Here is a 27313-nt window from a genome sequence, read left to right as displayed (position 1 = left end):
CTTTCCTTCTCCTCCTTCCTTGTTTATCTTCCCATCCGTTTCTTTCTTGGCCTTTGCAGAATATTTGTTGTGCATTTCGGTGATAAGATGGCAGCATGCGTCTCGCCACCGCGCCATGCATCGTAACAAGGTCAGGTGTTATCATGGGTACTAACCAAGGTCTGTCCTTGAGCCCCTCAGCTGGACCTCTGCTTTTCTCCTGTGCTCCTGCAAGTTTGACTTGAAACTCTTCCTTAAGCCCTCTCTGCTGCTTGTTCTCCCTTCCCTCTTAAGCACCCCACTGTGAGTCTTTGGCTGTAGAATGCCTCTGTGCTCTTTCTCTTGCCCTTTTCCTTTTGATTAAATAGCAGGTCGCATGTAAACATGGGTCTTGCTTGAGGGATGTTGGTCTGTCGGAGTTTCAGGTGTGATGAGGTGGTGATATTTCTCTGTTGTGGAAAAGGAGTAGCTTCACTTCAGGCTTGGACATGGAGGTGCTCAGACTTCCTTACCTATCCTGAGCCTTAGAGGCTGTTGCTTTCTCTGTGCATCCATCAGTGCCTTCAAACTCAGAATCATTCTGGGTTTCTGAATGAAGGGTGGCTCCGTGGTCTGTGACACAGTGAGTGAGATAAGTCATCCTCTGCACTGTATCCTTAGTTGCAAGCAGTCACCCGTTGTTCCACCTTGTTGATGGAAGGTGCCTATAACATGTAAGAGTGTGTGTGAGGCTGAGATGCCTCTGTCTGCAAGTTGGAGGCTTTTGTCTAAGAGCTGTTTCTTGAGCTGCTTCTTTCTTTGGTTTAGTCTGAGGTTTCAAAAACAAGAGGGCTCTTTTCCTTCAGGACTTTGCAGTGATTTCTCTAGTTGTTCATTCTTGAAGTCACCATATTGTGTGCATGTTCCTGCTGCCATGTTTCTCACCCCTTTATCTGCAGCGTCTGAACTTACATTTTTCTACCTGGGAGAGGATATTGCATTAGATGCATGGGTCAGACCAGTACAGAAAGCTTTGTTTCTCTGATGTGCTGCCTCTGTGCCTCTGTGCATTGTCCTTTTAAGCAGTGTCAGCCCAAAGGCTAAAGTTTATACCTTATTTAAAGATTTAGGTTGACATACCTGGAAGTTGTCTTAGTACAAAGGATCCAAGAGTCCTAGCTGTCAGGCATTTCAGAGCACTCTGATTTTGGGAGATCAAGTGTTGAGCATTATACTCTCATCCTGTTAAGGTGTCAGGCTTGGGCATGATGTATTCCATGCCATGAGTTACTTCAGGATATCCTGACCTAACAAAAAGGGAGGTGATCAGTCCTTAGCACTTGTGCCTCAAACTATCAAGCCTTACTGCCTTCCCATTGGCTGCTGCAGGTTATTTGCAATGGAAGGTAAAATTCAAACATGACTTTTTAACTTCCTGACAAATTGAGATCAAGGAGTTTCAAGGCATAATCCATACGTTGTGAGTCATGAAGCTGTCTGTTGCTAGCTTGCTTCTTCCCACAGTGAATGAGCCTTTGTTGGAAGGGTTGTTGCACCGTTGTATGCAAAAGCAAGCTTGAACTCTTAACCTTCTGAGACAGTGATGGGAAGAAGAGCCAGAGGACTGTGTGTGAAAGCAAAAGGCCACTTTCATTACAGCATTGCTCTGAATCATCCTGGTTTCTCCACTCTGCTGATATTGATCATCTTTCTCCTTTTGAAAAATATTCTTCCCTTCCCAAATCCTTACAGGAAATTACTCTTTCTTTTCATCTCTGGACAGAGAGGAGCTTCTCTCCATGTTTTTTTCTTCCACGATAGCCAATTAATCACTCTTTCCTGCTGCAGTACTCTTTAGCCTTGCTCTCCCCTCCAAGACCCTCAGACATAATTTTCATGCCCTGCTAAACCACACTTGGCATAGAAAGAAGTAGCTTAGATGCACTTTCTGTTCTGCACACGGTGTGACTACAGCTCCCATGATGCCAGGAGTGCAAAATGCATACTTTATTCCTGGAAATGAAGTCTCACGTGACTTCCCAGCTGCTGCAGCAAACAGGGAGTCCCTTCTGAGATGTTTTCCCTGGGAAATGGAGGTGTGTCCTTGCTTGCTGATGCTGTCATTGCATCTGACAGCAGTGGCTGTGGGGCTGCAGAACGCTGCTGATTTTGGGAAGGAATTGGGCATTTATCCATGGTGCAGAACAGTCAAACTACCTCTTCCATACGTTCTGATGCTCTTCATAGTTTTCTTTCTTTCCCCTCAATGTTCACTTGCTTATTTATTCCCTACCCTTCCCTCCCACTAGCCCTGTCACTAGCAGGGCTTTGTCTTGCTTGCACATTCCACAGAAGCTCAGGGTTTTTGCTGCTCCCAACTCCTGCAAGGCTTTCCTTTCTTCCAACGTGGAAGAACCGAACCACACCTCGCAGGCAGCACTCTGAACCCTGCCTGCATGTCACACCTTTCCCAGGGAACTCATGTCAGAGTCTGAGCCCTTTGCATCCATCATGTGGGTGCCTGAACAACTCATGTTTTGGTTCGCGGGGATCTCTGAGGCTTTGCGGGCTCACACCCCAAACCAATGCAGTGCTATAGCTGTATCTATTCACAGAGCTTTGGATCCTTACCCAGAGCTCAGTGTGTCACACTGGTTTGTTCACTTCTGAAAAGGGGACTTCCTCAGGAGATGTTTCCTGTTTTGCTCTTAAGCTCATGAGCTGGAATTTGCACTCTCATTACAGCAGCTGAGTGGGAACTGAGCTTTTTCGGAGAAGCAAACTGATTTTTATGAGTAGGTGACTGCATGAAAGGCACCAGAAACACACCCTTTAAATATGCGTTTAATAGAATACAGAATGTAGTACATCTAATTCAATAAAACTCAATGAGACTGCTTTATGGGGTGTGTGCCCATATGCCTGTGCACAAGAAATGAGTAGCACGGCTTTGCAGAAAATAGGTAGCTGCCCTTGAATTCGTGTAAACTGTAGAGTGCATTGTAAATTACATGCCAGTGCCCCCTGGGCTTTGTGTACTGTAGTGTGCAGTGCCTGCCGTGTGCCGGAGCACCGCTTGCTGCACTGCTCTATGAATAAGCACTTTCACGCAGTGATGTTTCCAGCCCTCAGAGGCTCTTAATTTGACTGAGCTCTGCAGTGGTTTTTTTCCAGCCTTCCTCTCCCTCCCTCCCAGCCCGGATTGCTCACGTCTCTCTGCTCTGCCAGCACCGGAGCGCTCTGACCGCTTGCGTGCAGCGGCTCCTGGCTGGCTCACCGGCTCCAGCCTGGTTTTGTGTCTGGAGCAGACCAGGAGGAGCGAGAGGGAGAGGCTGGGTGATGGTTGGGGCTGGCTGAAGTCACCCCGTGCCACCAATCACTGCCTCGGCAGCTCCGGGTGCCTTTTGACGCCAGCACAGATTCACCTTAGAGGATGATTTGATATTTGCAGCGTCTGAGCTGACAGTGTGCACCACAGAGTTCTTAGTTTAGGCCCAGTCATTTCTGTGTGTTATCCTGAGGTGAGTGCTCTCAGTAGGGTGCAGATGACTAACCTCCACCTTTCATGTTTTTTCTTTTCTCTGCACGTGTTACTCTCTCTTTAAATGGTCTCCGCTGTGCTTATCTTCTCTTGCAGCATTGCTTCTCTGCCTGTCTGGCTGTCTTCTCTCATGCTTTCCTTTCCTCTTCCTTCCCCACTTCCTTCTCCTCGCACCTCATCCCTCCTCCTTCACCCACTGTGCTGCCCAGGCCCCACTCACCGCCCTCCTTTCTCCTGATTTCTGAAGCACCCACATTAGGGGTTTGTTGCCTCTCCCCCCTCCCATAGAGCAAGAAGGAGGAAGAGCAGCATGGCCTCTTATCCCCAGGCAGGCACGGGTCACTGCCTGCTCCCTGCAGGAGCTCAGCCTTGAGGCCAGGGGGAGGAGGCAGGCTGTTCCCCAGCATCCTACAATAATCTGGGGGGCAGCAGCAGGGAGGGCTGCCAAATTACATGGATTTTGTGCCAGCCTCCAGTTGGGAATCTGAATTGGGACCGTCAGCTTGAGAATGCTTTTCCTTTGTGTTTGGGGGCAGCATGGTGAGCTCTTCCGTGACTTCCACGTTGCTCCCATCCACCTGTCAAACTGTCTGTCCTCTCTTCGCCATCCTTTTCTTGACTCTCCTTTTCTCTCCCCCTTTTCCTTCAACGCCCTTGTTTACTGATAGGCCAAGCAGAAAACATGGAGACGTCTGATATGGCGACAGCAAAGGTAGGATGGAAATGCTGCCGGCCTCACTGTGCGTAAGTGGTTTCGCTTGGCAACTTCTTACTTTCTCTCACCCTTTTTGCTTTCTCCAGACCCTTTTCCCTGAAGCTGGGAGTGGTTTTAGTGCTGGGGTTGGCAGCAGGGTTTGCATTCCAGGAGGAGGTTGGTATTGGGGCTGTGGTCCATGCAGTGCTTTGCATGCAAGATTTCAGACAGATTCTTCCTGCCCTAAAATACGGATGCTTTAGGCTGAGGTTGGGGATAGGAGAGACATATGGGGGTCTGCATTGCTGCCAGCGGCAGTGCTTCCTTTGTCCAAAGGAAAACCTGAGGAGAGAGCTGGGATGCTGGCTGCAGCCTGCATTGCTGCTGTATGAGAAAGAATCGCTAGAGGGTGCTTGAGGGGCAGGTTTCCCACCGAGCGTCTTGTGGAGCAGAAACGCCTTTTGGCAGCTTAATTTTCTTCTCTTTTTTTTTCTTTTTTTGGGGAGGAAAGGACCTCAGGGGAGTGCTGAGTGAGGCAGTAATTGGAGCTTGTAGATGCATCCGCCCTTTTTGTGCAAGGCTTCCCTGCTGGCTTTGCCCAGGCTGTAGGTTCTGCTCTCTGGGCTGGCAGATGGGAAATGTGTGGGAATGGAGGGGGAGAGGGTGAGATAGGGGTGAGGAGGGAGATGGATGCTGCATATGGCTTCAGCATGCTCCTCCGGGGAGGACGGGGAAGCATTAAGCCGGCTCACTATTAGATGGTTCTGTATCATAGCAGGGGATGTTGATGGTGTCTTTGTAGCAAATGGTTTTTGTCTACCACAAGCCTGCCCCTTAGTGCAACTTCACTTGGCATCGCAGCAAGAGCGATGTGTGAGTCGTCTGCAGACACCTCTTGGCGTGCTGTTGCAATGCTGAGCAGTGTTTGGAAGGCAGAGCTTGGAAAGAGTGGGAAATGGCATTAATGGTTATAAAGCACCTGCACTGAACTGGGTGCTCAAGCCTGGTAGTGTGGTGTTCTGTGCTCCAAGAGGCACCTGCTTCACGTGGAGGTAGTCTGCAGTTCAAAATCCCATAGTGCTGTCCAGATTGAAGGGCTTTGTCTTGTAACTTAGCTAAAATTCAAGTGAAGTAACTATTTTCCCATTTTATTTCTGCTGAATACTGTGCGTTTTCCAGTTCACATTGCCATAATACCCACAAGACTGCATGATGCTTCTGAGCAGCAGCTCTGTTTAGCCCCAGGACTGGGTTATAGGGTTTGAGTTAGTGGCATTACTTAATAAATTCTATGAAATGCTTCAGGGTAAACGTAACATTATAAAGGTAAAATCATTCTTGCTATCATGTTCTCATAGGCTTCAGCTGCCTATCACTGCATACCTACAATGAGTAGGAGGAGAAGGCTTAACTGGTTTATTTCTGTCAGCCTGAGTGCTGGGAGTGTCCCAGGGCTGTAGCACAGGATGTTGCTTACTTCCATGGTTGCTCTCCATTGTATTGCACTGCTGCTTCCTTTGCTGCTGGGACACCTTCCAGGGCATCTCAGGAACTGGCATTTCCTGCCATGCCAGAGAAGGGTTCCATATTGAGTGCTTCAAAAACAGAGGCATAGCTTTGAGCAGTGTGTAGCTTCTGACTTTAGTCTTGGGGTGATCATTCACTCATGTTGTAAGGCTTTCTGGAACTGCTCTTGCAATCAAATGCTGCTTGCCCTGTGCATGCTGTGGGACGCTCTGCAGTGGGATTGTGACATGCTGTCCCGTCACCTCACAACTTGGCTTCTATACTGTTCCAATAAATGTAGGAGCACTGTTTTATGGTTTTTTTTTCCTTGCCCCTTCCTGAGAACCAGAGGGTAACGCAATTAACCCATTAACAAAGAAAATTGGCTCAAGGTGATGCTTAAATGCTTCCCAGGAAAGCATGAATCACCTTCCAGGTAATCAGTGAGTGGAAAGGTGGAACATAAGTCAGAGAGACTGCTTCCATTCCCCTCACAGCAGAAGGTTTCTGCTTTCTGTACTGCAAGTGCGCACACGGCAAGTCCTCAGTGCTGCTGGTGTGGTGCAGAGGTAATTAAGCACCTGATTTACGTGTTCTGTCTTGAAGGAAATCTGTTTGTCTTATGAGCTGTAACTCCAACAATGAGTGAAGTGAGAAAAGATGCCTGTTAGCAGTACCTCGGGGCTCCTGCGTGGGGATATTTGTTGACTTGTATTAGATGGCTCTTGCTGAGACTGGGACTGCTGTGGGGAGTAAGGGGGGAAGGATGATGGAGTAACACAGCATAACTGGCTGCTCTTTTTTCACTCAGAGTGCTGTGATGCACTGAACAGGTTGCCCAAGGAGGCTGTGGATGCCCCATCCCTGCAGGCATTCAAGGCCAGGCTGGATGTGGCTTTGGGCAGCCTGGGCTGCTGGTTGGCAACCCTGCACATAGCAGGGGGTTGGAACTGGATGAGCACTGTGGTCCTTTTCAACCCAGGTCATTCTATGATACTATGAGTAAAACACTGCCAAACAGTAATGGCTGGCAGGAATTTCAGCAGTGGTCTCTGTGCTTTCAGCTCAACCCAGGCCCTGACTGCAGAGGTGATGCAGTGCTGGACACAAACACATCTGGACAGAAGCATTTGGTGGTTCTTTCATCCAAAGTGGAGGTCAGAAAACAAAAAATCAGCTCAGTTTTGCATATTACAGCCTATTCTAAAGGGTTTGTTGTTGCAGGTCAGGAGAATACCCATTCTATTTTCTAACCCCCTTCTTCCTACTGCTCAGAATCCCTGAGTCTCTTTGGTTTGGGAAAGCTGGGCATGGTTCTTATGTTGTTGCTGTTTTTAGTGTGTGTGTGCTGTTTGACTTCCTCATCCCGACCGGTGCTCCCCAAGGGGAGGCTGCATCCGTGATGTTCTTGCTCTGGATCAGAAGTATCCCAAATGCTGCTGGCTGTAGGCCAGGATCCAAATTATCTTATTGAATCCCTATTGAAGTTGATGGGAATTCTGCTTGTAGGGAGGGACGGAGGATGAGTTGGGTTCTGTGTCTGTTTGTTGTGTTGGTAGTTGTTGTACATAGTAGTAACTGTGTATGCAGTACTTTGCAATCAAAAAGATGGGATCCCTTTCCTAAACAATCAAAATTCTACTGCAGTAAGGAAATAATTTGCCTTAGGTATTTTACACTGAGAAGGGAAATGATGAGCGTCTGATCCAACATCCTGTATGAAGGGCAGTCCTTGGTGCGGATACCCATCTGGCTCCATGTAAGTAGGTAGACTGCAATCAAATATGAAGAAGAAAGGAGGTTGGACTGGGGAAAAATAATGCAAAATTGGAGTTGAGTGAGGGGGAAGAGGTGATGTGGTGATTGGTGTGTGAACAGGAGCTGAGGAACAGAGCACAGCACTGAAGAAGATGTGGAGATGTGATCTGGGTGCCCTGGTTAAGCATTGGTACTTTGGAGACCACTGTCTTCCTCAGCAGAAGTGGAGGGCACCTCCAGCTGTTTCCAATGCACTGCTGTGAGATGTGAAGGAACCCATATTGTTGTGGTGCTGGCAGGATTTTGTGATCATTAACACTGGGCAAATAGATGCCCACTCTCAGAAACCCTTCTGTTTTCAACCACTGTGCTCGTTCTTCTGAAACATCACAACAAACAGAAGTGAAAACTGATGTTTACACTACGTTCTTATTTTCAGTTACCATTTTTGCCATTCATGTGGAAAGAGAAAAGTTTTTGCCCAAAAGGAGGACAGTCTGGGAGGGCTCTTTTGCATGCAGAATGTGATCATCAAAGATGATCTGTGTCCACGTTGACACGACACACAGCCTGCCCTTGGAGATTCTATATCATAACATGATGAGCATCTCCTTGCAATGCAATCTCAGATCATTGAGAAGACCCGCACAGCTTGCCCAGTTTCCAACCAGAGCTTTATGGCAGAGCCAGAACTGCTTTTGATCCTTTAAGGCCCCGGTTCTCATGGTGCTTTTCTGCTTTCCCATTCTCCTGCTCTGTGGGATGGATGCTCAGGATGGAGTAGGTAGATAATTTATCTGGAATTCAGCTTGCGTGTGACTTGTAAGTATTCTTAGCACTGCAGAGGTGGGCAGGGTGGCTGCACGTAGCCTACCTCTCTTGATATGTACACGTGCTCTTTTGTTACCCTATTTAAATTTTGATATTACTTGTTCCCCTGAGCATCGCATGCAGATGAAGGAGGAGAAAGGAAAGGCTTTGCCCATGCAAACACTGCCACAGAGGGAGCGGCTCAGGGAAGGCAGAACTGAGACTGTCCCCAGCAGTCACATAGGGTCACCTGCATGGGGTTTGCTTTGGGTGGTGACCTGCAGTCCTCTCTCTCGGGCTGCTGCTGTGAGCATTGCAGAGAGCAGATTGCAGCCGAGCTGTGATGGAGATGGCAGCACCTGCCAGTCTGATGCTCACACAGACACTTCCCACTTCTAAGTGATCTGTTGCCTTTGATAATTTCCTAACCTTCACATTACTCTTCTATATATATATATTTTAAAGTACATGACTGTTTATCTCTTAATACCTTTCTTGCCTGAGCTTTGATTTCTAAACATGTGACTGCAGCATTAGTCTGTCCCAGATTTGCCAAGCTTGCAGGTCTCCTGACCCATTTTACAGCATTGTGATTTGCTTCCCTCCTTGCAACCTGCGGGCCACAGATGTGCAGCATTTCATGGCGAGAAGTGGCTCTGGAGCTGAGCCGAGGCCAGGCCAGGCAGCTTGTATAGGACGTGCCTAATTGAGGGCTGAGATTTGAGTGTTTCTCCCACGTTGTTTGTGACATTTGGAAATGCATGTGTGTCCTATGCATGTTGTCAGTGGGTTTTGTTTGGAAATAAAAAGGCGTGCTGCAAAGCTCATGTTCCAAGGAAACTCTTAACTGCTTGAAAATGAAGATTCATCTCGAACTTCTCTGCCTGGAGTGGCTCTTCTGGGGCTCTCATTGTCCCTCAGCCCTTCACAGATGGGACCCAAAGGCAGCTGTGTGCAGAATGCTGTTCCCCATTCATTGCTTCCTTTTGCAGCCAGCTCAGTATTAAAGTCTGAAACAGAAAGTGCAAGCTGGTCACAAGCGCGGGGGAAGCCAGGTGGATGGGGTTAGCACCGAATTGCTTTTTCCCTTCTACAATTTAACTTCTGAGAAAGGCATCTCAGCATCACTCGTGTGCTTTCCGAAACTTCTGCCCCCTGCTGAGAATCCAGTTTCCTTTCAGCTGCGGGTTTTGAATGCCCAGAGCTATTTGCAGCTGAAATCAGAAGTAGAAATTTGCTTCTGCTTGTGATTCAGGGGCATCTGGTGCTGCTCTTGAGCGGGATGAGGTGGAGGTGAGGAGGAACGTTTGGTGCTTTGTGAAGGCTGATGTGCATTCGGCAATGGTTCCTGGCTACTCAGGGTGAATTTCACAAAGCTTTTTAACCAGAAGTGATGAACTCATCCTCCCTGCTGCTGCACAGAGAGCTGAACGGAGCTCATGCTGTTGCAGGCGGGGGTTTTGTGTTGTCCCACTCCCCCCCAAGAGCTGCAGCCATTCATAGGGCTGTCACCCCTGGACTGTGGGGTTTGTCATTTAAAGAAGTAACAAAAAAATCATTTCCCAAATACATCCTTCAGGATACAAGGCGGGGAGAAGGAAAGCGGGGAGCTGGGTCAGCGATGGGTAATTCTGCGTCAGCCGTTGCCTTGCAGCTCCTGCCTGCCCCGGCCGTTGGCCGCCCCCAGCACAGGAGCAGAGCCCAGGCCGGTGCCGGGGGCGGGCCGTGCGGTGCCGCACATGCTCAGCAGGCGGCGGGGCGGCTCGGGCGCCGGCGGTGCGGCTGCGGGCGGCCCTGCGCCTCTCGGCCGCGCTCGGGGCGGGCGCCGGGGGCGGGAGGCGGCGGGGCCGCGCCGCTCTGGGGTTCGGTGCATGGGGCTCGGCGGCCGGCTCCGCTCCAATATGTCCTGGGAGCTGCGGAGCTGGCGGTGGGCACGCAAGGACGCGGGCAGCGGCTTCTCGCGACTGTACTGATGAAAGGCTTCAAGCTCGCCTGGTAAGCGGAGCGCCGGGGCGGGGGGAGCGCTCCCGAACGCCGCTCCGCCGCAGCAGCCCTGCGGGGATCCCCCGAATCCGCGGTGCGGTTCCTGCTCGGGCATCTCCGCCTCAGCTCCGCGCCGTCCTCTGCTCCGGGCATCTGCTGCCTCCGCGCCGCCGCCGCCGCTTCTCCTCCTCTGAGCGCTCTCTTCGGGGCTGTGCATGAATTTGCATCCCTGGATGCGCGCACATCGCGTCCGCGCACCTGAGCGCCTGGAGCGTACGCGTTGAGATAGAGAAAACAGAGCTTTTCCCCGAAGAAAGGTGGCGAATATGGCTTGCGCCCTACGTGCATGGAATGGCTTCTGTGCTAGGCTTGTCCTTTAAATAGCTGCTTTCGGGGATATGCACCTTGTCGACATCTTTCCGTAAGGACGGCTGGGAGTTGGCAGCGCCCTGCAGGTACCGCGGCGCTCCGTAACGCCGTGCTGCTCCGGGGGGTTCGGGGGAGCAACCCGGGGGGGAGCAGAAGGGATGGGTGTGGGGGTGGAAGCTGCTCGGCGAAGCTGGGTGTGTATCTGAAACGTTTGCATGTAAATATTTTTATTGCTCGCGTTTTTGAAGGTCGGTGCTTTACACGGGTAGGCGATGCATACAGTTGCAGTTATGCATATGGTGCGTGTAATAAAACTCGGCTAGCTGAGGTCTGTATAAAATCTTGAGCACGTCAAAAGTACCGAGCTGCAGTAAACAGCCTTTGAATTACAAAGATGAAATCAGTTTAATTACAACTTTATCAGATGGGAACGGTTCCATCGTGGAATGATGGAATGTGACTTTGTAATTTGGATTGGAATCACCGAGGGGATGAGAAGAGCAATGAAGGCCTGTTTCTTAATCCTCTTCCTCTCTAATGGTAAAGGGAGTAATCATAGGGATAACGGCCTCTTGCTGAACTCTGCAGTTTCGCATCAGTTTGAATTTAGTACTCTGAGATCCTTGCCCGTAAAGTGTGAGAAAGCAGCAGAGTTATTTTTTTGTTTGTTATTTTATTCATTGTGGCTATTTTTATTATTCTTTTCTGCTGTGGAAGAAAAGCAGTGGGGTACAGCAGTAGGAAGCATCCTGTGCTGGGCCCCAGGGGACAGGCTGGAGCCAGGGATGACTCAATAGGGCATCTCTTCTGATTTCTGTACTTTTGCCTTTTATTTAATTGCAGTTAGAGCCTTTAGAGCTTTCCTGCCTGCGTACGACCATATGTAAGGTAGAGCATGCAAAAAGCATAGCTGTTAGAGTTTGGAAATCATACGTAGCTTTTTTGTCCCCTTTGCTGCTTTACGTGGTATGCAGTTGGGCTGATGAGTTGCATAATAGCTTAGCGTACTACCGGGTAAAGCTGAGCATGTGTTAGAAGTGCCATGATGGTGTGGATCTGCAATAACATGGCACCCTGCTGCATTCGGCTCAGCCCATCCGTGAGCAGCACTGGCCGTTCCCGTTAGTTGTGTAACTGGAGCACTTTTGCACGCTCAGTTCTATCACAGTGCTTATAACGATTAGCATGGAAGCCAATCTGTTAATGCTGTCAGGCTTCAGAAGTGAGCAGGCGATGCTGGGCAGGAGCAGGAGCTGGATGGGGGCGTGAGGTCCCTCCTGCACCACTGAAATGGTCGTAGTGCTTCAGCAGGTGATGCTCTTCCCTCTGAACTGCGTGTGCCCGGCGCTCCTGCCGAGCTGCTGGGTGCACAGTGCTGCCCTGGGGCTGTGTGGGCAATAGGGAGCTGTGCAAATGGCCTATGCTCTTCCCTGGGAACACTTAGAGAGTGCTGCCCAAACCCCAGCACCCCCTTCGTCTTCCTCAGAATCCCAAGAGAAGCAGGTGGGCTGTTCTGAGGGCTCAAAGCATGCAACGTTTTGAATCTCTGCAGCAGTTGTTATGTTCCTTCTCAAGGACGTCTGTGTTTGCACGCAGTTTTATTTACTTTGTTGTTCAGCAGTATCTAGGCACCAAAGGGTGTGTTAAGGATGCTGTTCAAGTCCTGGTTCACCTATGTAGATCTGCGTGTCCCTGCTGGGCTGGTCAGTGTGGTTCCAGGAGCAGAGACCTAAACAGACTGCAGAGTTCTCTGCTGCTCGTCAGACACGGTTTGGGTACCTCCACGTGGGTTGGATGGCCTCAAATATTCATAATGAGTTTGCTTTGCAGGGTTAGCATTTGTCTCAAGTGAAAAAAGCGCCTCATACGTGGTTTGGTCCTTTAGAAGCAGTGGTTCCAATTCGAGGCAGCACTGCTGGGGTTAATGCAGATTTCCGCATGGAACAGTTCTGAAAGGACACATGATTTCTTTCTGTACCAGGAAGGGCAGCAGCGCGGGGACAGAGTGCTGTCAGCAGGAGCTGCCCCCTCTGACCACGAGGATGTGCGCCCGCCTGCCTTCAGCCCACCCCTTCGTTTGGTGCTCCTGCTTTGCTCAGGATGCTGCAGGGCGTTTTCTCAGGGCTCCTTTGGCCACCTGTGAGTCGCAGGGGGAGCGCTGTTTTGGCACAGGACCGCGTGCTGAGCCCTGGGCCGATGTCATGCATTTTTGCAGCCCGCCTCCTAATTTTGCCCAAAATGATCTCATCACCATCTGGTGTCGTGTCAGAGCGTAGCTGCGTGCTGTCGAGTCACTGGGCTGTCACAGCACACTGCAGCACAGCACAGTCCTGCTGTGTAACCATCGCAGCTTCGTGACATCGCGATGTGACAGTATGGTGTCGTGGTGCAAGGCCAGGAAGTTCCAGCACCACGTCCTACTGTTGCAGTCCAGCATCCCGCTATCCAAAACGACCCTGCAGCTCCCCGGTGCCTCGTTGCCATCCCACAACATGTATTTGTCTCACTGGGGCCCGGTGTCCTGGTGTGATAGGTCGTCTTTGTGTCACAAGGTGCTGCTCTAATGCTGTTTGAGGACTTGTGCTCTCTTTCCTCTGCAGTCTCAGGCACTGCTGCTTGCTGCTGCTGCTCTGCTCCCTTCCTCGGGCTTCTGGGCCAAAGCAAATGACTGAAGAAGTCTTGCAGGGACCAAAGCAAGCTGGTAGCTGAGCTCCACGTCCCATAAATAGGATGCTGAGCAAAGCTCTGCCTCCTTTTCTCGTTCCTTTTGCATGGCTTGTTTGTTGATTGGGTATTTCTTAGCCTCAGGACCCTCTGCATGGAACCTACGGAGAAAATAAAGGCCAAAGGCTCTGCCTAAAAATAAGTCTGTAATTCATTTTTCTGCAAGTGCCTGTGGGTGAGAAAAAAACTGTGAATGTTCCAACACCCTACTTATGTGAAGGAAGGATCTATTATGTAGTTGTGGGGGTGGGATGGGAACTAGGTAGGGTTACAGAACAGCGGAGCTAAAATTAGCCCTTGTTTGATGTCAGGGAGCAGGGAAGATTAACGTGGGGTGGTTTCAGTTAGGCATGCTGTAAGGCAGTGATTGCAGGATTCCTTTGTATGCAGAGCTGGCCAGAGGCACCTGCCCTTGCAGAGGGTCCTAACAGGGTCTCAGAGCCACAGGTATTTAGAAGAGGAGTGAAGGGTTCCATCAGCATCACGCTATTCCTTTGTAGCTTTGTCCTTACGGTCCAGCCTTGCAACTTCTTCGAAGCCTGAAATAACAGGGAAAGCAGGAATGTGAGATAGAGGATCTGGACTTGCTGTGATGCAGTGAAGTGACACGTGTGGGTGTGGGGTGTCCAGGATTCACGCTTCCTTAATTACTCAGTGAAACAGTGATGAGGCATAAATGATTTGTAGCTTCACCTCCACGCTGCAGAGAGTTAAAGAGCTGCCCTGAGTGGTGGAGATGAACTTAGTTCTGTTGCAGTGCACATGAAAGATGGGTTTTAACATTGGTCCTTGCTCAGATTCGTTGGAGGAGGGTAGCAAAAGAGTTCAGCTGCAATTACATAATTGTGCCATTGTGCATATTGTGTTTGACCTTCCTGTTAGGAGTTAAACTTTATCTGTGTCAGTGTGCCCTGTGTTAACCGGGTCTTCTTGCCTCTACATCTTTTTTTTCCCCCTCTGCTTTTTGTTCAGAAGGAATAGATGCTGACAGTCCTCCCCTCACAGCCATCAAAGATGACCCACATACGTGTGAGTTCTGAATGGGGCTCTACCCTTTGGAAACGAGGTGCTTCCCCTCTTTGCACGTTCTGCAATGGATGTGGGGAGTCAGAACGTTCCCGTTTGCTGTGATGTGGTGGGAAGAGGGAACCGTATTGGTAGGTCAGCCTGCATGACGTTCTGCATCCAGAATATTCTGGGTATGTGGCTGAACCTGTGATAGGTACGGGCTCTCTCCTCTCTCTCTTAGCAGGAGCAGACATTATGGTGTTGTGTCAGATGGCTCAAAAAAACTTCCAGTGGTATCTCTAGATTAATTTTGTAGATGGTTTCATGGCATGATCAAGTGATGAGCAGCAGGTTTTGTGCTAATTTATCTGGGATTTTAGGGAGTGGGAAGCGATAGCAAGCAGCTGAGAGCCCAGGCCAAGCGTGCTGATGGGAAGGGAAAACCTCGCATGCGATTCGCATGGCCAGGCTGTGCTCAGCAGCAGTAACCAGCCAGAAATAGAACCGAGATCGGCTCATTTCCAGTTTTTGTCCTGGGCCACACATTGAATTAATGCTTTCAGTGCTAATATGGTATACGGTACAATCAAAGGGACTTCTTGAGTTTAAAACAAACAGAAAATTTCAGTGGAAGTAGACTGTGTGAAGAAAAACTGAGTCATTGTGAGCCCCTTGGTCTGAGGTTTGGTCTGCTCTGGTTCTGTGCGATGGCAGACTTGCAGAGCTCCCCTTTGGTGTTATTTTGTTTGTAACAGAGTTTGCTTTCAGCATCAGGTTTTGACTCCAGACGAGATGAACAGCCAATGTTTTGTTCTGTAATATACATGTGCTGATGGAGAGCTCTCTGAGGACAGCGTGACATACACTGTGGCAGTGCAGAGCTGTGCTGCCAGCACCCAGCATCCGTCCCCCAGATTTCTCCTTGGGCTGCAGATTATCTTGACTGATTGAATCCCAATCATTTGTGTCCCTCTAAAATTGCCTTCTGTGCTTATCGGATGGTAAAATCACCTTGCTGGCTGTGTAGTCCTTCAGCAGCCTCACAAATGTCAAGTGAAGGGCAAACTGCTTGGAGCCGTCCTGCAGTCCTGCAGCCACTGCTTGCTCAGGGCTGAGAGCAGAGAGGCTGCAACGTGGCTCTTCCTGAGGTTCCTCTTCTCAGGTAAGCAGGAGGAAAAAGCATGAAGAGAGGTAAATGCAGTAAAGAAGTGGTTGTGGATAAGATTTATCAGGAACTGGTTATCTCTGTCAAGGCGTAGATGTGGAGTGGAGGCTCTTGGTGTGCTGTTTAACTGCTGGGCACCTTCCAGTGAGAAGCAAGGCCCTGGCTACAGGACCTGGGAATTGGAAGAGGCCATTATTGCCAGGGTCTGTCCACATGGATCACAGTCTTGCCTGTGTGCTGCTTTCTCTGCCTGCAGAATGGGGCATGCCATTGCTATCTCTTCCCCCTTCTGCTCCCTCCTGCTGAAGCCATTTGGTATTTGCATGTGCAGGAAGGGCATGGAGAGCACTGCTCAGCAGTCTGTGTGTGATTCACCCCACGTGTATCAATGGTTCTATTGAAGTAAACACAAACACTCACATATTTTACATTTTTGCTCAGTCAGGGCTATTCTGTTCGATAAGTGGGCAAGGTCAAGGCTTGAAAGAGCCAACCATTGCCACCAGGGCTCTTGTGGCACATTACACAAGTGTCAGCATCCTGGTTAAGATCTCTTTCGGTTAATCACGTTTACCAACAGAAAGTTCCTTCGGGAGCAGGACTCCACACTCCCAACTCCAAGCTCACCAGTGGCATGCAGGCATGCTTTGCCCTGTTTAGCAGCTCTGTGCCTGTTCTTGAGTGTTCCTTTGCATGTTGCACACTTCAGTCCTGGTTGTAAAGTGCAACTCAATATCGGACTGCTGTTATGTTTATAATTGATGCTTACTATGCACGGTAACCGTTCATTTGCAGTATTTTGAGTCTGGAAAAGTAAATTATATAAATTGAGATATAATAGCAGCAATACTATCCAAGCATAAAATAAGCAAGTTCAGAAAAGGGTACTTTAGACCAAAACGTATGCATAGGTTTGTTGCTTTTCTTTTCCTTCTGCAGCTCTTTCAGAGCCACATGCTCAATGCAAGATGGTGGAATGTTCTCTAAGCTTCTCCTTTGCTGGAGTTTTCCATTTGGCCGGCTTTAGGTCTGTGCTGGTGGTTACGTTTCACTCTGCGCAGTGGTTTATTGTCCATAACCATTTTTCTTGGACAGTAGGCTCTCTGTGGTTAGCCCAGGGGCCTGGCAGTGGATGTTCTGCTTTTTGTTTGCTAACACGGGATGTGAAGTGCTGCCATTCTCATTGGGTGGAGTCACAGCCACTCTACGCATATGGCCAAGGAGCAGAGATGGAAGGGTGTTTTTTGGTGGCAGGGTTTTGGTGTTTGGGGTAATTTTAAACCACTTGGAATCTCAGGTTTGGATGAATGTGGTTTCACCACACCTAATTTTGGAAGTAGGAGGAGAAAAATGGAGGAGAACACGAGCTGAGTGAAAATGGTGTAGGGGAAAAGAAGGAGGTATGCAGTCAGGAGCAGCAAAAATGTGGTAATGTAAAAAAAAAAATCCATATATTCACATGATATAAGGCACCAAATTAGCTGCGGAGGGAGGAGGGAAAACAACTTGTTTATCTTTGGTGTAGAGAACAGCTCTCTCTTTAACTAGATGTGTTCTTTAAATGAAATACTAAGCAAACAAGCCTGGGTTTAAGTGACGGCAAGAAGAGAATCCGAGGATTCCAGGGGAGTCGTTTGGAAGCTCTACACAAGTGAGGGATGGTGCATGAAGTGCTGTGAATTAAAAGGTTTGCTCTGGGGACAGGCATTTTAGAAAGCTGGTGGAAAGATAGGGCTGTAATTTTGGTGTCTTTCTGACCTGTTAGGAATAGAAATAAAGCAGCTACGCAGTTCTGAAAGAAGCATCCTTTGTTTATGGGGAAATTGGGTTGTGGGTTTGCAGCCCTCAGAACTGCAGTTGTTTTTTTTTTTTTTTCAGATCTGTCAGTAATTAAGAAGCGATGTGGTGGCCTTCAGTCTGATGTGGGTTTTAGGAATGGGGTTTGGGAGGTGAAGTGCTGCTGTGCTGTAGGCCTTGGAATGGTCCGTGTGTGTCTCAGCTGCAGCTCAGGGACTCTGGCAGCACTCAGTGGCTGCTTCAAGGTAATGAAACTGCAGCATCGGTTCAGATACACGCAGTGTTGTTTTTCTAAGCTTTTATCCCTTTGACTCTTGTGGCATTCTGATTGACGACGGGTCATAGCAGGAGTGATTTAGGAAATGGAGCTGAAATTGTGTTGTTTTTCTAGTGAGAAGGTTTTGCAAATAGCTCTTCACCACGCAAGGAGAGTTTCATGCACAAGAGGCAGTGTGAGTCCTGAGGAGTTGCAGCCACAGTTACAGCACGCCATGCAGGGAAAGGGTAGAGAAAATGAAATGATAATAACCTTGGCTTGCAGATGATGCAAACCAGCCTACCACATCACTGCATTTCTCATAGCTGACATGGCCAACGTTGCAGGCTGAACCCACGTTGCCCAAAAGCAACCTGTGTCTTCCTCACAATTAAAAATACTGTAATGATTGTAAAGGCATTTGTTCTTTCTAGGCTCACAGTCTTAAATGCATCAGATGAAAGCTTTGCAGGTGACTCAGTAACACAGAGTAACTCTAAATTGTAGTGCTCAAAGATGTGTAACACTGATCCAGCTGAGTGTAGACGTTTAAGGAGACTCACATCGCTATTCAGCAGGGGCAACCAAAAAGTTATTGGGTTGGGTTGCTGCCTCTTAGGAAAGTTATGAGAAGCAGAACTGAGGGAGAGAAAAGGACTTGGTGGAACTGAGTCAATGATCTTGCCCCTGACAGTGCTGCACAGCTCCCTATTCTGCCTTATTAATGGTTATCTAATGCTATTTATGAGCATGGCTGTACCACTCCTCTCATTCTCCTGACTGCAACCATTTGCCTTCAGCCTCGTTTTTTTCTCCTCAATTTAGCTTCATCTCCTCGCTCATTGTTATAAAATCTTTTAATACGGCTTCTCTTTCTCCATGGCATTTACATTCTTCAAATATTTGTTGACTACTTTGCTTTGTTTAACCTTCAAGTGTCTTTTCATAAATGAGCCTCATGAATAATGTGATGTTTTTGTTGCTTTCCTTTGAGCTTATTCCTGTACGGGAATGTAGAGCTGTGCTACTTCTTTGCTTTCTCAGTTCCTTGGCTTGATGTATGTGCTTTGCTGTTGCCTCTATAATGCCTGTATGGAGTAGGAACAAAATAAAGCACTGGGGGAGTATAGCTATCTTCATGCTTTGCACAGAAGAGAAGCAATCACAGCCTGTTTATTTTTCTTATGAGACAGGCTTTCATATGTATTTATATATAGATTTTTATGTGTGTGTTTATATATGCTTTCAACATGAGTCATATTGTTACCTTCTGCATTTTATAACCTTTCTGGCCTTTCCTAGAGTTTATATTTGGAAACACCCCTGTGTTGAAGGCAACTGTTTCTCCTGCAGCTGGCTGCGCTGCCTGCTGATGTCTCAAGGAGGCAGAAAGCTTGGGCTGTGCCTGGTGGGGTGAGGGGCTGCCCAGCACCCAGGGTCTGCAAGGTGAAGCTCCAGCTGTCTGTAGGAGTGGTAGTCTGTTCAGACAAGAGTGGCTTGTGGGAGGGAGGGGGGGTGAATCTAGAGGTATTCAGGATGCTTGGGTCAGTGCTGACTGCTCCTCTGTCGTCACAGGAGTCCTCCCTGCATTTCAGAACACTGGGATGTTTGCTAAAGCACAGCTCGCGCGTGGTGTGGGATGCCAGGGGTGTGCAGGACGGGTGGGTCGGAGCAGGAGGTGACAACAGTGAGGAAGCTGTGACATCTGCAGCTGTGGTCAGCGAAGGGAGCGAGGAGCAGGCAGGGTTAAGGAAGCCCTGCTGATGTGGGATACGAGCATTCTTAAAGAGACAGTGGGTGCGTTTTTATCCAGTGGGCAGCAGCCAGTTGAGATGCCAGAGCTGGTGGCACGTTGCAAAGAAGGCTTTGTTTCAGCAATGCCGGGCTGCTATCAGAGCGGGGAATCTTTATGTCAACTACTTTTGAGAGCACAAAATGCATCGGAGCAGGGAGAAGCTCGCGTGCTTTAATGATCTCTCCCTCAGCAGAACTGCTGCTGTCTGCAGCTTAAATGATTTCAGAATCGGAGAGCAGAGAAGCAGGGAAGACACAGTGCTGTGCCTCGGGAAAGGCAATGTGGTAACAGGCGGTGCAAGCAGTTTGCTCTTCATTGCTCACCTCCCCAGCAGGCAGCAGGACTCTCCCTGTGGATGCAGGTTTCCGTGTGTCTGAGTGCGTGCAGAGGTCTGCCAGTTCCTCGGGAAGATGTCCTGACGCAGTGCGGGGCTGGGATGGGGCACAGGGGGCTGCCAGGAAAGTGGAAGCTGGGATGGGAGGGAGTGGGGTGTAGGGGAGAAGCTGGGCAAGGCTCTTAGAGAGCAGCGCGTCTGTGCTGGGCAGGAGTAAGGGCTGCACTGAGTAGCTGCTCAGTGGGTTTCTGGGTGAGGCCAGCAGGATTACTGGAATCTGAGCCCATCCTGGAAGGAAAGGGTCATGCAAGGTTAAGAAAGTCGATTAGTGAGAGTGGGGCTGGATCCATTGTGTCTGAATGGGTGGCCGGAGAGAAGATCGCTGGTGGTTCAGGGGGGTCTGAAAGCAGTGATTGGTGAAGGCTTTAAAAGGCTGATTTTGGTTGGAATAAAGAGATTTGAGCAGCCCCAAAAAACGGAGCAGCTGCTGTAACTGCAGCTGTATGACATGATGTGGAAGCGAACGTTGCACCAGGCAGTGCTAAAGAAAGAGATGGCACCCTTGTAGTGCCCTTTTCCTTTTAAATAAATGTACTCATGGGTCTGGGCTGTTCCCGTGCAGTGCGGCGCGGAGCTGGGAGCGGAGGGGACTGCAGCAGTGGGGCATGGCTGTACCAGGAGGCTGGCTGTAGCCCGGCCACTGGCACCGAGCAGCTGATGTGCATTCTGCTCTCTCCAATGGCAGCTATTGAAGCTTTACCCAGATGGCGGGGAGTTCTCCCTTTGTGCTCAGCGTGCCTAAGGGCAGCGTACGTAAGGGTTGCTTCCCGGCTATTTGGAGCAAGAGTGGATGTGACTTTCTCATGTTGAGCGCTGTCCAAAGGATGGGATTGGTGTGCTTTGGGTTTGAGGTGATGTTTGGCTGCTGCTTGTCTGATGTTGGTCTAAATATAACTGAAAGTACAGTGATGTGTGATATTTGCCTCCATCCTGAAGGGGTAAGAAAAGAAATACGCAGATAACAGAGGCAGTTTTGTAATGATCCTGCAGGAGCCTGTCATTAATGGCTGATCTCCTGTTTCTACTGCTATTTATCTGTGTGTATGACATTATTACTGTGGTTAACCTGTTGTTTTGCTTTTCCCTTCATCCTATCTTAAACTGGGCACGCTTCTTGCACCCAGGATGCCCTCAGACCTTGCAGTCGAAGGTATCTCCTTGAGCACAGTAGGATTTGGACCAAGCACAGCCTGCTGTCCCCATGCCCTTCACTGCAGGGTTGAAGGCTGACACTGTCAGCTCCTTGAGGCGAGGGCTCTGTCTGCCTGCAAGCTGCCCAGCCCTCAGCACAGTGCTAGGAAACAGAGAAATGTTGGTGTTACATTTAGTGCTCGAGCTCCGAGACTTCTACTGGTGTTATTGATGTGCTGGTTAATCTTCATTTCCAAGTACACCGACTGCAGTACGCATTATCTGTCAGTGCGGCACGAGTGCTTCTGGAGGAAAACATGCAACAGCTTATCATCAATGCAGTGGGACAGAGCATGTGATGGCTTCAGAGGCAAAAAGGAGATGGACTTAATATCAAAGGAAAATTGGCGAGGAACACAAGTATAGAGGAATGGAGGAGAGGCTTGTGGGAATGAACTTGTTAAGAAAGGCGTTGCTTTTATATTTGCCTTCAGTTTGAAAAAGTTCAGCATTTCAAGTGTTTCCAGTGGTTATCCCTTCACTGAAATGCTTCAGTCCGTTCTGCAGGTGATGTACACGAATGTGTCAATGAAAGTTTTCATCAAAGTATTTGTGAAGTTACAGTTCTGCCTTTGAGAACACAGAAACCATCAGAAGTTCAGAGTTTGGCATAGGAGGAAATGGCGCAGTGTAATAGCTGCATCACTTAGAATATAAATACCTTCTCTGTCACATCAGGAATTGGTGCACTCTTGCCAATACGCAGTTCGCAAATAGTAATTTTTGGAAGGTATCATTAGAAATTCAGAGCAGGCTGTGGGAGGTCAGCCTTTTCCACTGCATCATCCCAAACCAATGGGTTCCAGGCTGGAGCTGTTGCCTCTGTGTGGTTAGCTGGATATTTGCTTTCTTCTTGCTATTTGTCCTTACCAGGATGCCATGCCATAGAGGGATGTGATGCACACAATGGCCTGGGTTGGAAGGGACCTCAAGGATCATGAATCTCCAGCCCCACTGCCACAGGGAGGGCCACCAACCTCCCCATTTAATACTAGACCAGGCTGCCTAGGGCTCCATCCAACCTGGCCTTGAACACCTCCAGGGATGGATGGGGCATCTACAACCTTTCTTTTGGCTTCAATGTGCAGAGCAGTGTCAGGCCTACAGAGAGACATGGACTGGTTTCCCTTTTCCTGTCCTTCCTCCTCATTTTCAGATACTGCACAGATTTAAAGAGGGTTGCAAGTGCATTATGTATCCTCACGGATAATGTTGTTTATGAAAATATCACTGCAGAGATCTTGGGCAATTCCATGTGTGATAGTAGTGGTTGATGATAAAACTGCCTATAAAGATCCTGGGCACACTGAAGTCACTTGTCCTGTTTAAAGGAGGCTCCAGTGCTCCCTCAGATGCCTTACCCCTTGGTGCTGCCCCTCACTCCCCACACACTGTCATGACATCTGTCATGACATCGTGTCACCTTTCCTTCTCCGAGCTCACTGTGTGCAGTTTGGAGCATGGTGCAATCCCGACAGGTAGGACTCTGTTTCCTGGGTGAGGTAGGATCTGCTGCTGTGAATGCCTTGAATTCTGCGTGGTTCCTTTTGTGCAATTAAGGAGAGCTAATTAGCTCCTTTTAGTGCACTCTCCTTGCAGAGGTAGCTGACCTCTTGTTAATCTTGGATTAAGTTCTTAGTAAGAACTGGCTCTTTGTGTGTCCCAGTTAAGATGTTGACACTTTGTTCTCTCTCTCCTTGTTCTCCTCCTCCCCCCTTGGCCTTCCCATGCCTTTGAGCACATGAATGCCTCCTTCCTCCCCCATGCTGGAGGAGCCCATGTGCTCTTAGCAGCCATCACATCCATGAAAATGCTGTTGTCAGTTCTGAGTGCTACAACAAGGTTTTGGCTTGTTCTGGTACCCATCTGGGAGCCCATTTTTTTTTGCAAAGGGAGAAGGAAGAGTTCTGGAAATTCTCTTTATTGCTTAACGGGGTGAGAATACTGGGGTTTGAAGTGCAGCACCCGCTTTGTGTGCTGGAGGCTGCCCTGATGTTCTGTGTGCAGGTGGCAGCCAACAGGACTGCACATCCCAGTCACAGAGAAGGGGGTGTGATGGAGAAACACAGCTTCTGTGCTGCAACAGTGATGTGAGCAAAACATTAATTACCATCCAAATAAGTCAGCTACCCATTAACACTAATCTTACTTGCAGATCCTGAGGTTGTAGTGCTCCACTGAGGATCCCCTGAGGACACACATTCTGAGGTTTCTGGTATGCTCTGCTGAAGCTGACATCAGAAGTACTGTGGGAGTGTAACTGTCCTTGGTTCTGTTCTGAGCTCAGCTGAAGATTTGACCTGTTGGGTAAAACTCAATGGCTTTCAGTTTTCAAAATAGGTCATTAAAAACGAGCAAGGAATGGTTGGGAAAGGAGCAATGAGAGATCTTACCTGTTTTCAAATCCAGGCCCTCACTGCTCACGTGTTGCAGACAAACTTGAAAAGATTGCTGTTTCATTCCTCTGTCCCTGGTGTGGATTGCATGGAGAGCATGATGACTCCCGTTGGATGCAGAGTGCACCTCACATCCACTCCTTCTTCTGTAGGCCTTGTATGTTCAGACTGTCTCCTGTGTATCCACTGTCAGCCTTGGGCTTTAATTACATGGCCCGTGCATCATTTCCCCTCACCTGAGATTCAATATGCGTTAACATGCTTGAGTTTCGGCTGGGCAGTGCTGTCTGCTGCAGGTGTGCGTTCTTGGAACCGGAGCTCCTTGCAGGAGTGCTGCTGTTGTGGGAGCTTCCACCCCACTGTGGGGCTCATTAGTGTGGTGTTGGGGCAGTGGTGTGAGGCCATGTCGTGAGAAGATCAGCAGTCAAGGCCTTCCCAAGCTGACCTCGCAGGAAATCATGTGCTGGTGCTTTGTCTTGCTTTTCTAGCACCACTGCAAGAGGTGAGAGTGTTATGTGCAACTGTTATGTGAACAGGTCAACATAAAATGGGTTCTGCAACTCTTGAACTGAATGGGAGCTGGTAGCTTAAGAAAACTTCTGTAAAGGCTGTGAAGATCCTCTTGCCATTGCACTGTTACCAAAACATCTCAACAAGCTGTCTTCGTAGTGACATGAATGGTGCTCCAGAGATCCAGAAACATACCCAGAATGTTTCTCCCTCTGCTGAGTTCATGGTTGAATTTTGAAGATCTAATTAAGTTCTTAAAGCACTTGAGGTTTCAAATTACCCATAACTTTGCCTTTTGCACAAGCAAAGCCTAAAAAGCTTTTCTTCAGGTAAGCCTTGCATTTTTACAGCTGCTCTTACATTGCTTTTAGAAGCCAAACTTTCTTTGGATTCATCTTACCTTGTGTCTCTCTGAAGAGAGGGATGGTCTTAACCTCAGGTGCTAGACCTGTCTTGCCATTTTATGACCTGCTTTGGGCCTTAACATGCTCTCTATGCATGACTTTGAATGTCATACAGAAACAAACAGAAAAGGTTCACAGACCTTGGGGTCATTCAGCTGCCTCCTTTGAAGTATAAGACATGCCCAAACTGATTTTTGTTTGAGGTGCAGAACAGAATTTAGAAAAGCATGGAGCCTTTCTTGGTATTGTTTTCCAAAGGTGGATAATCTAGCCTTGAATTAACTACAGTTTTTAGTGCTGTTACTTCTAAAAATGCATCTCTTTCATCTTGGCAGGGTTTGCCTTGCTACAGCTAGGGTGTCTGAATGTCTAATGTCTGAATTCAGACATTAATGGGTGAAGTGGTAGTTGTCTCTTGCGGTGGTGTTATGGATTATTTTTGATGCTCTTTGTAAATCTCAGATATTTGTAAACATGTAATTATTTGAGAAACATCGCTGTCTCATTTTAACAGAAGGTTTTCTTGTAAGTAGGGATAAACCCTTGAGAACACAACCCAAATGAATGTGTACTGATGGAATTAGGGGAATAAAACCAGGTTTTCTTTCATGAAATTAGGTTTTGTGAGCCAGTGGTATATTTGGGAGGTTTTGATGCTGGTCATGGGCAGCATTGCAATGGGAAAAGGTGTAGAAGGAAGCGTGTCCACAAGAAGGATGTCACAGAATTAGCATTGAGCTGATGGTTCTCTTAATGATACACAATGCATTTGTTAGAACAGTGGCTTGTGCACAGGGAGGGGATGTGCACGTATGTGCATTCTTTCAGTAATGTTAAAAAATGCTGTTATTGTTCCGCTATCCTGATCTGAGTAGGTGTATGATGAGAGTGTTTTTCAATTTAAAATCATACACAGCATTTGAATTGCACGGGGGCACGTGTGCTGGTGCAGATCATTGATTCATAGGAGCAAAGCACCTCCTACTCCCACTGCTTTTGATTATAGTGAGGCGCTGGATGATCAGCCTTTTGGAGAGACGGTCTTTTGGGACACCGGTGCTGAAAGTGGTGACTGATTCTGAAGTGAAAATTGTCAGCCCTGTTTCAGTGCCTGGAGTGGGTAAAATACAACAGAAGGAAGCGGAGGGCAGAGCAATGCATATTTACATCACTTAAGGTGCAGTGGGAGCAGTGCGTCTCCAAGGGGTCATTTGCAGCATCTAAATTTTGCTGCAGATGCCTGGCTTAGGTACTCTGAATCATGCTCTGGAGTTGCCTTCCTGGCTCGATTGCCATGACAGGGAGCTCTTACAGCAAACATCCCTGATAGGTGATGAGAAGGCACGCGTTTCTACACCACTGTGACCAAACTGGTGCAGCATCTTTGGCCTAAAGGTGCCCAGGAGCAGGTGTGTGTGTCCTCCAGAAACCTCACTGACGCTACAACAAAGCCACCAGCTTCCCATGATACAACTCTTAAAAATCCCCAGGCCTGTTTATACATGGCTAGGCATGAAAAATTAAACCTCATTAGCTTTGTGGATGGAGCGAGCTAAATTGAGTTGAGGTCACCTTAATTCGGAATGTGTCCTCACGGTGTTTCATTCAGTTTAGATAATCCACTTTGCCTGTTAATTAGGGTCTAATTTTCCTGACTGTTCTTGTATTGACATGCTTGCAGGTTTTGAAACTTTCTCCTGCACACAGGAATGGATGGGTGTGTGCACAGGGAGAATGAAGGGATGTATTTTTTTTAACCTGGAGGATCTTCACTCATAGGCTTAGCCAGACTTGCCGAACAGCACCCAGAAACGCCAAGATTACAATCGGGGGCCATTGGGAAAAATCCCAGGAGCTCCCCCTCCCCCTTCTGGTGGGCAGGGATGGATCCCCAGGCATTAAGGGGCTCGCGTTATGTAAAGCGGCAGCCCACAGGCTGCGTGCATGCGCACGCGTGTGCGCGTGTGTGCGCGTGCAGCGGCGGGTGTGAAAGAGCCGGCGGTGCGGGGAGCGGCACCCGGCATCACCAGCAGCACAAAGAGCGGGGCGGGGGGAGCGGGGAGGCCGAACCATGGCAGGCGCCTGGACAGCGCGTGAGGCAGCCGGGAGAGAGGGTTGGGGGTGTCCGTGAGGGACCCCCGCCCTTATCCCCCATCCCTCAGCAGGGGCTCGGCGATGGTGCTGGAGGTGAGCTGCCTCCCCCCCAGCGCTCTGCTCCCACCACACGCGAGTGCATGAATGAATGAATTCCTAGCTGCTCCGCGCCGCGCTCCGGTCCCTAATGGCTACCAGGTTAGTGTTCCTCTCCTGTTCCGTTGCCAGTGTCTCTCTTCCTCTCTCTCTGCCTGTGTGTGCCGTCTGCCGGCTCCGAACGTGTGCCTGCGCGTGGACGTGTGCATATATGTGCGTGAAAGACGGAGCCCGAGGGCTGCATGTGCCATGCTGGGCACAGGTTTGCTGAGCAGATCTACCGTCCGAGACGTACGCTTTCCAGGCAGATTAAATCTGGAGTCCATGTTGGTTGCCATTGCTGCTCCTTTCTGTTCGGGGGACTTGAAAGCAGACAGCGTGACATCATGTTGCAGAGATGCTTCGTTTCTTTCCCCTTCCCCAGCCTGATTCCTTTCTCCCTTATTCTCCCCCATGCGTGCGCCCTACCTCTCCTGCAGCGGAATTGCCAGGGCAGCCTTTTTGATTGTTTGAAACGACGAGGATCAAATCTGATTGTTGTTTGCAGCTTGCTCTCCCCGCACCCCTCCTGCTTTTCCCGTCACGCCGGCTGCCCACCCCCACCGCCCACCCCCACCACCAAGGGACAGCTCTTGCTGGCTGGGCAGTGGGAGGCCGGAGGGGCTGAGCCCGCTGTCTGGCCCCGCAGCACCGCACCGGAGGCAGCAGCTGCGGGAAGACGGTGTTTTTGTTTGCCCATGTGCTCCCTTGCTCTTAAAAGGTCTCGGAGCATGCACGCTGCTGCCTCGGTTCTGCTTTGCATTCCTCTCAGTGTTGATGTATTTGCAGAGACGGGGATAGACAGGATTCGCTTTGTGCTGCTCC

General features: G+C 49.1%; 1 protein-coding gene across 18 annotated transcripts in view; it reads left to right on the top strand.

The window, feature by feature from the left end:
- GRAMD1B (GRAM domain containing 1B) overlaps positions 1–27313 on the top strand; it is a 110824-nt gene that overhangs the window by 41335 nt on the left and 42176 nt on the right. For 2 of the 18 annotated variants that reach the window (XM_025143354.3, XM_040652148.2), the window contains exon 1: positions 10111–10262. The exons of 14 other annotated variants lie outside the window; for them this stretch is intronic. In XM_025143354.3, coding sequence (XP_024999122.1) covers positions 10240–10262 — 23 coding nt within the window. In that variant the 5' untranslated portion in view covers positions 10111–10239. Of the gene's footprint in view, positions 1–3187; positions 3480–4167; positions 4212–10110; positions 10263–10449; positions 10706–27313 lie in introns of those variants that run through there. 2 more of the 18 variants (XM_046903850.1, XM_040652150.2) reach the window with 2 other exon arrangements.

Source organism: Gallus gallus, chromosome 24 (genome assembly GCF_016699485.2).
Source record: "Gallus gallus isolate bGalGal1 chromosome 24, bGalGal1.mat.broiler.GRCg7b, whole genome shotgun sequence".
Lineage (NCBI taxonomy): Eukaryota > Metazoa > Chordata > Aves > Galliformes > Phasianidae > Gallus > Gallus gallus.
The sequence above is the reverse complement of the archived record's forward strand: the minus strand, read 5'-3'. Positions and strand labels throughout refer to the sequence as shown.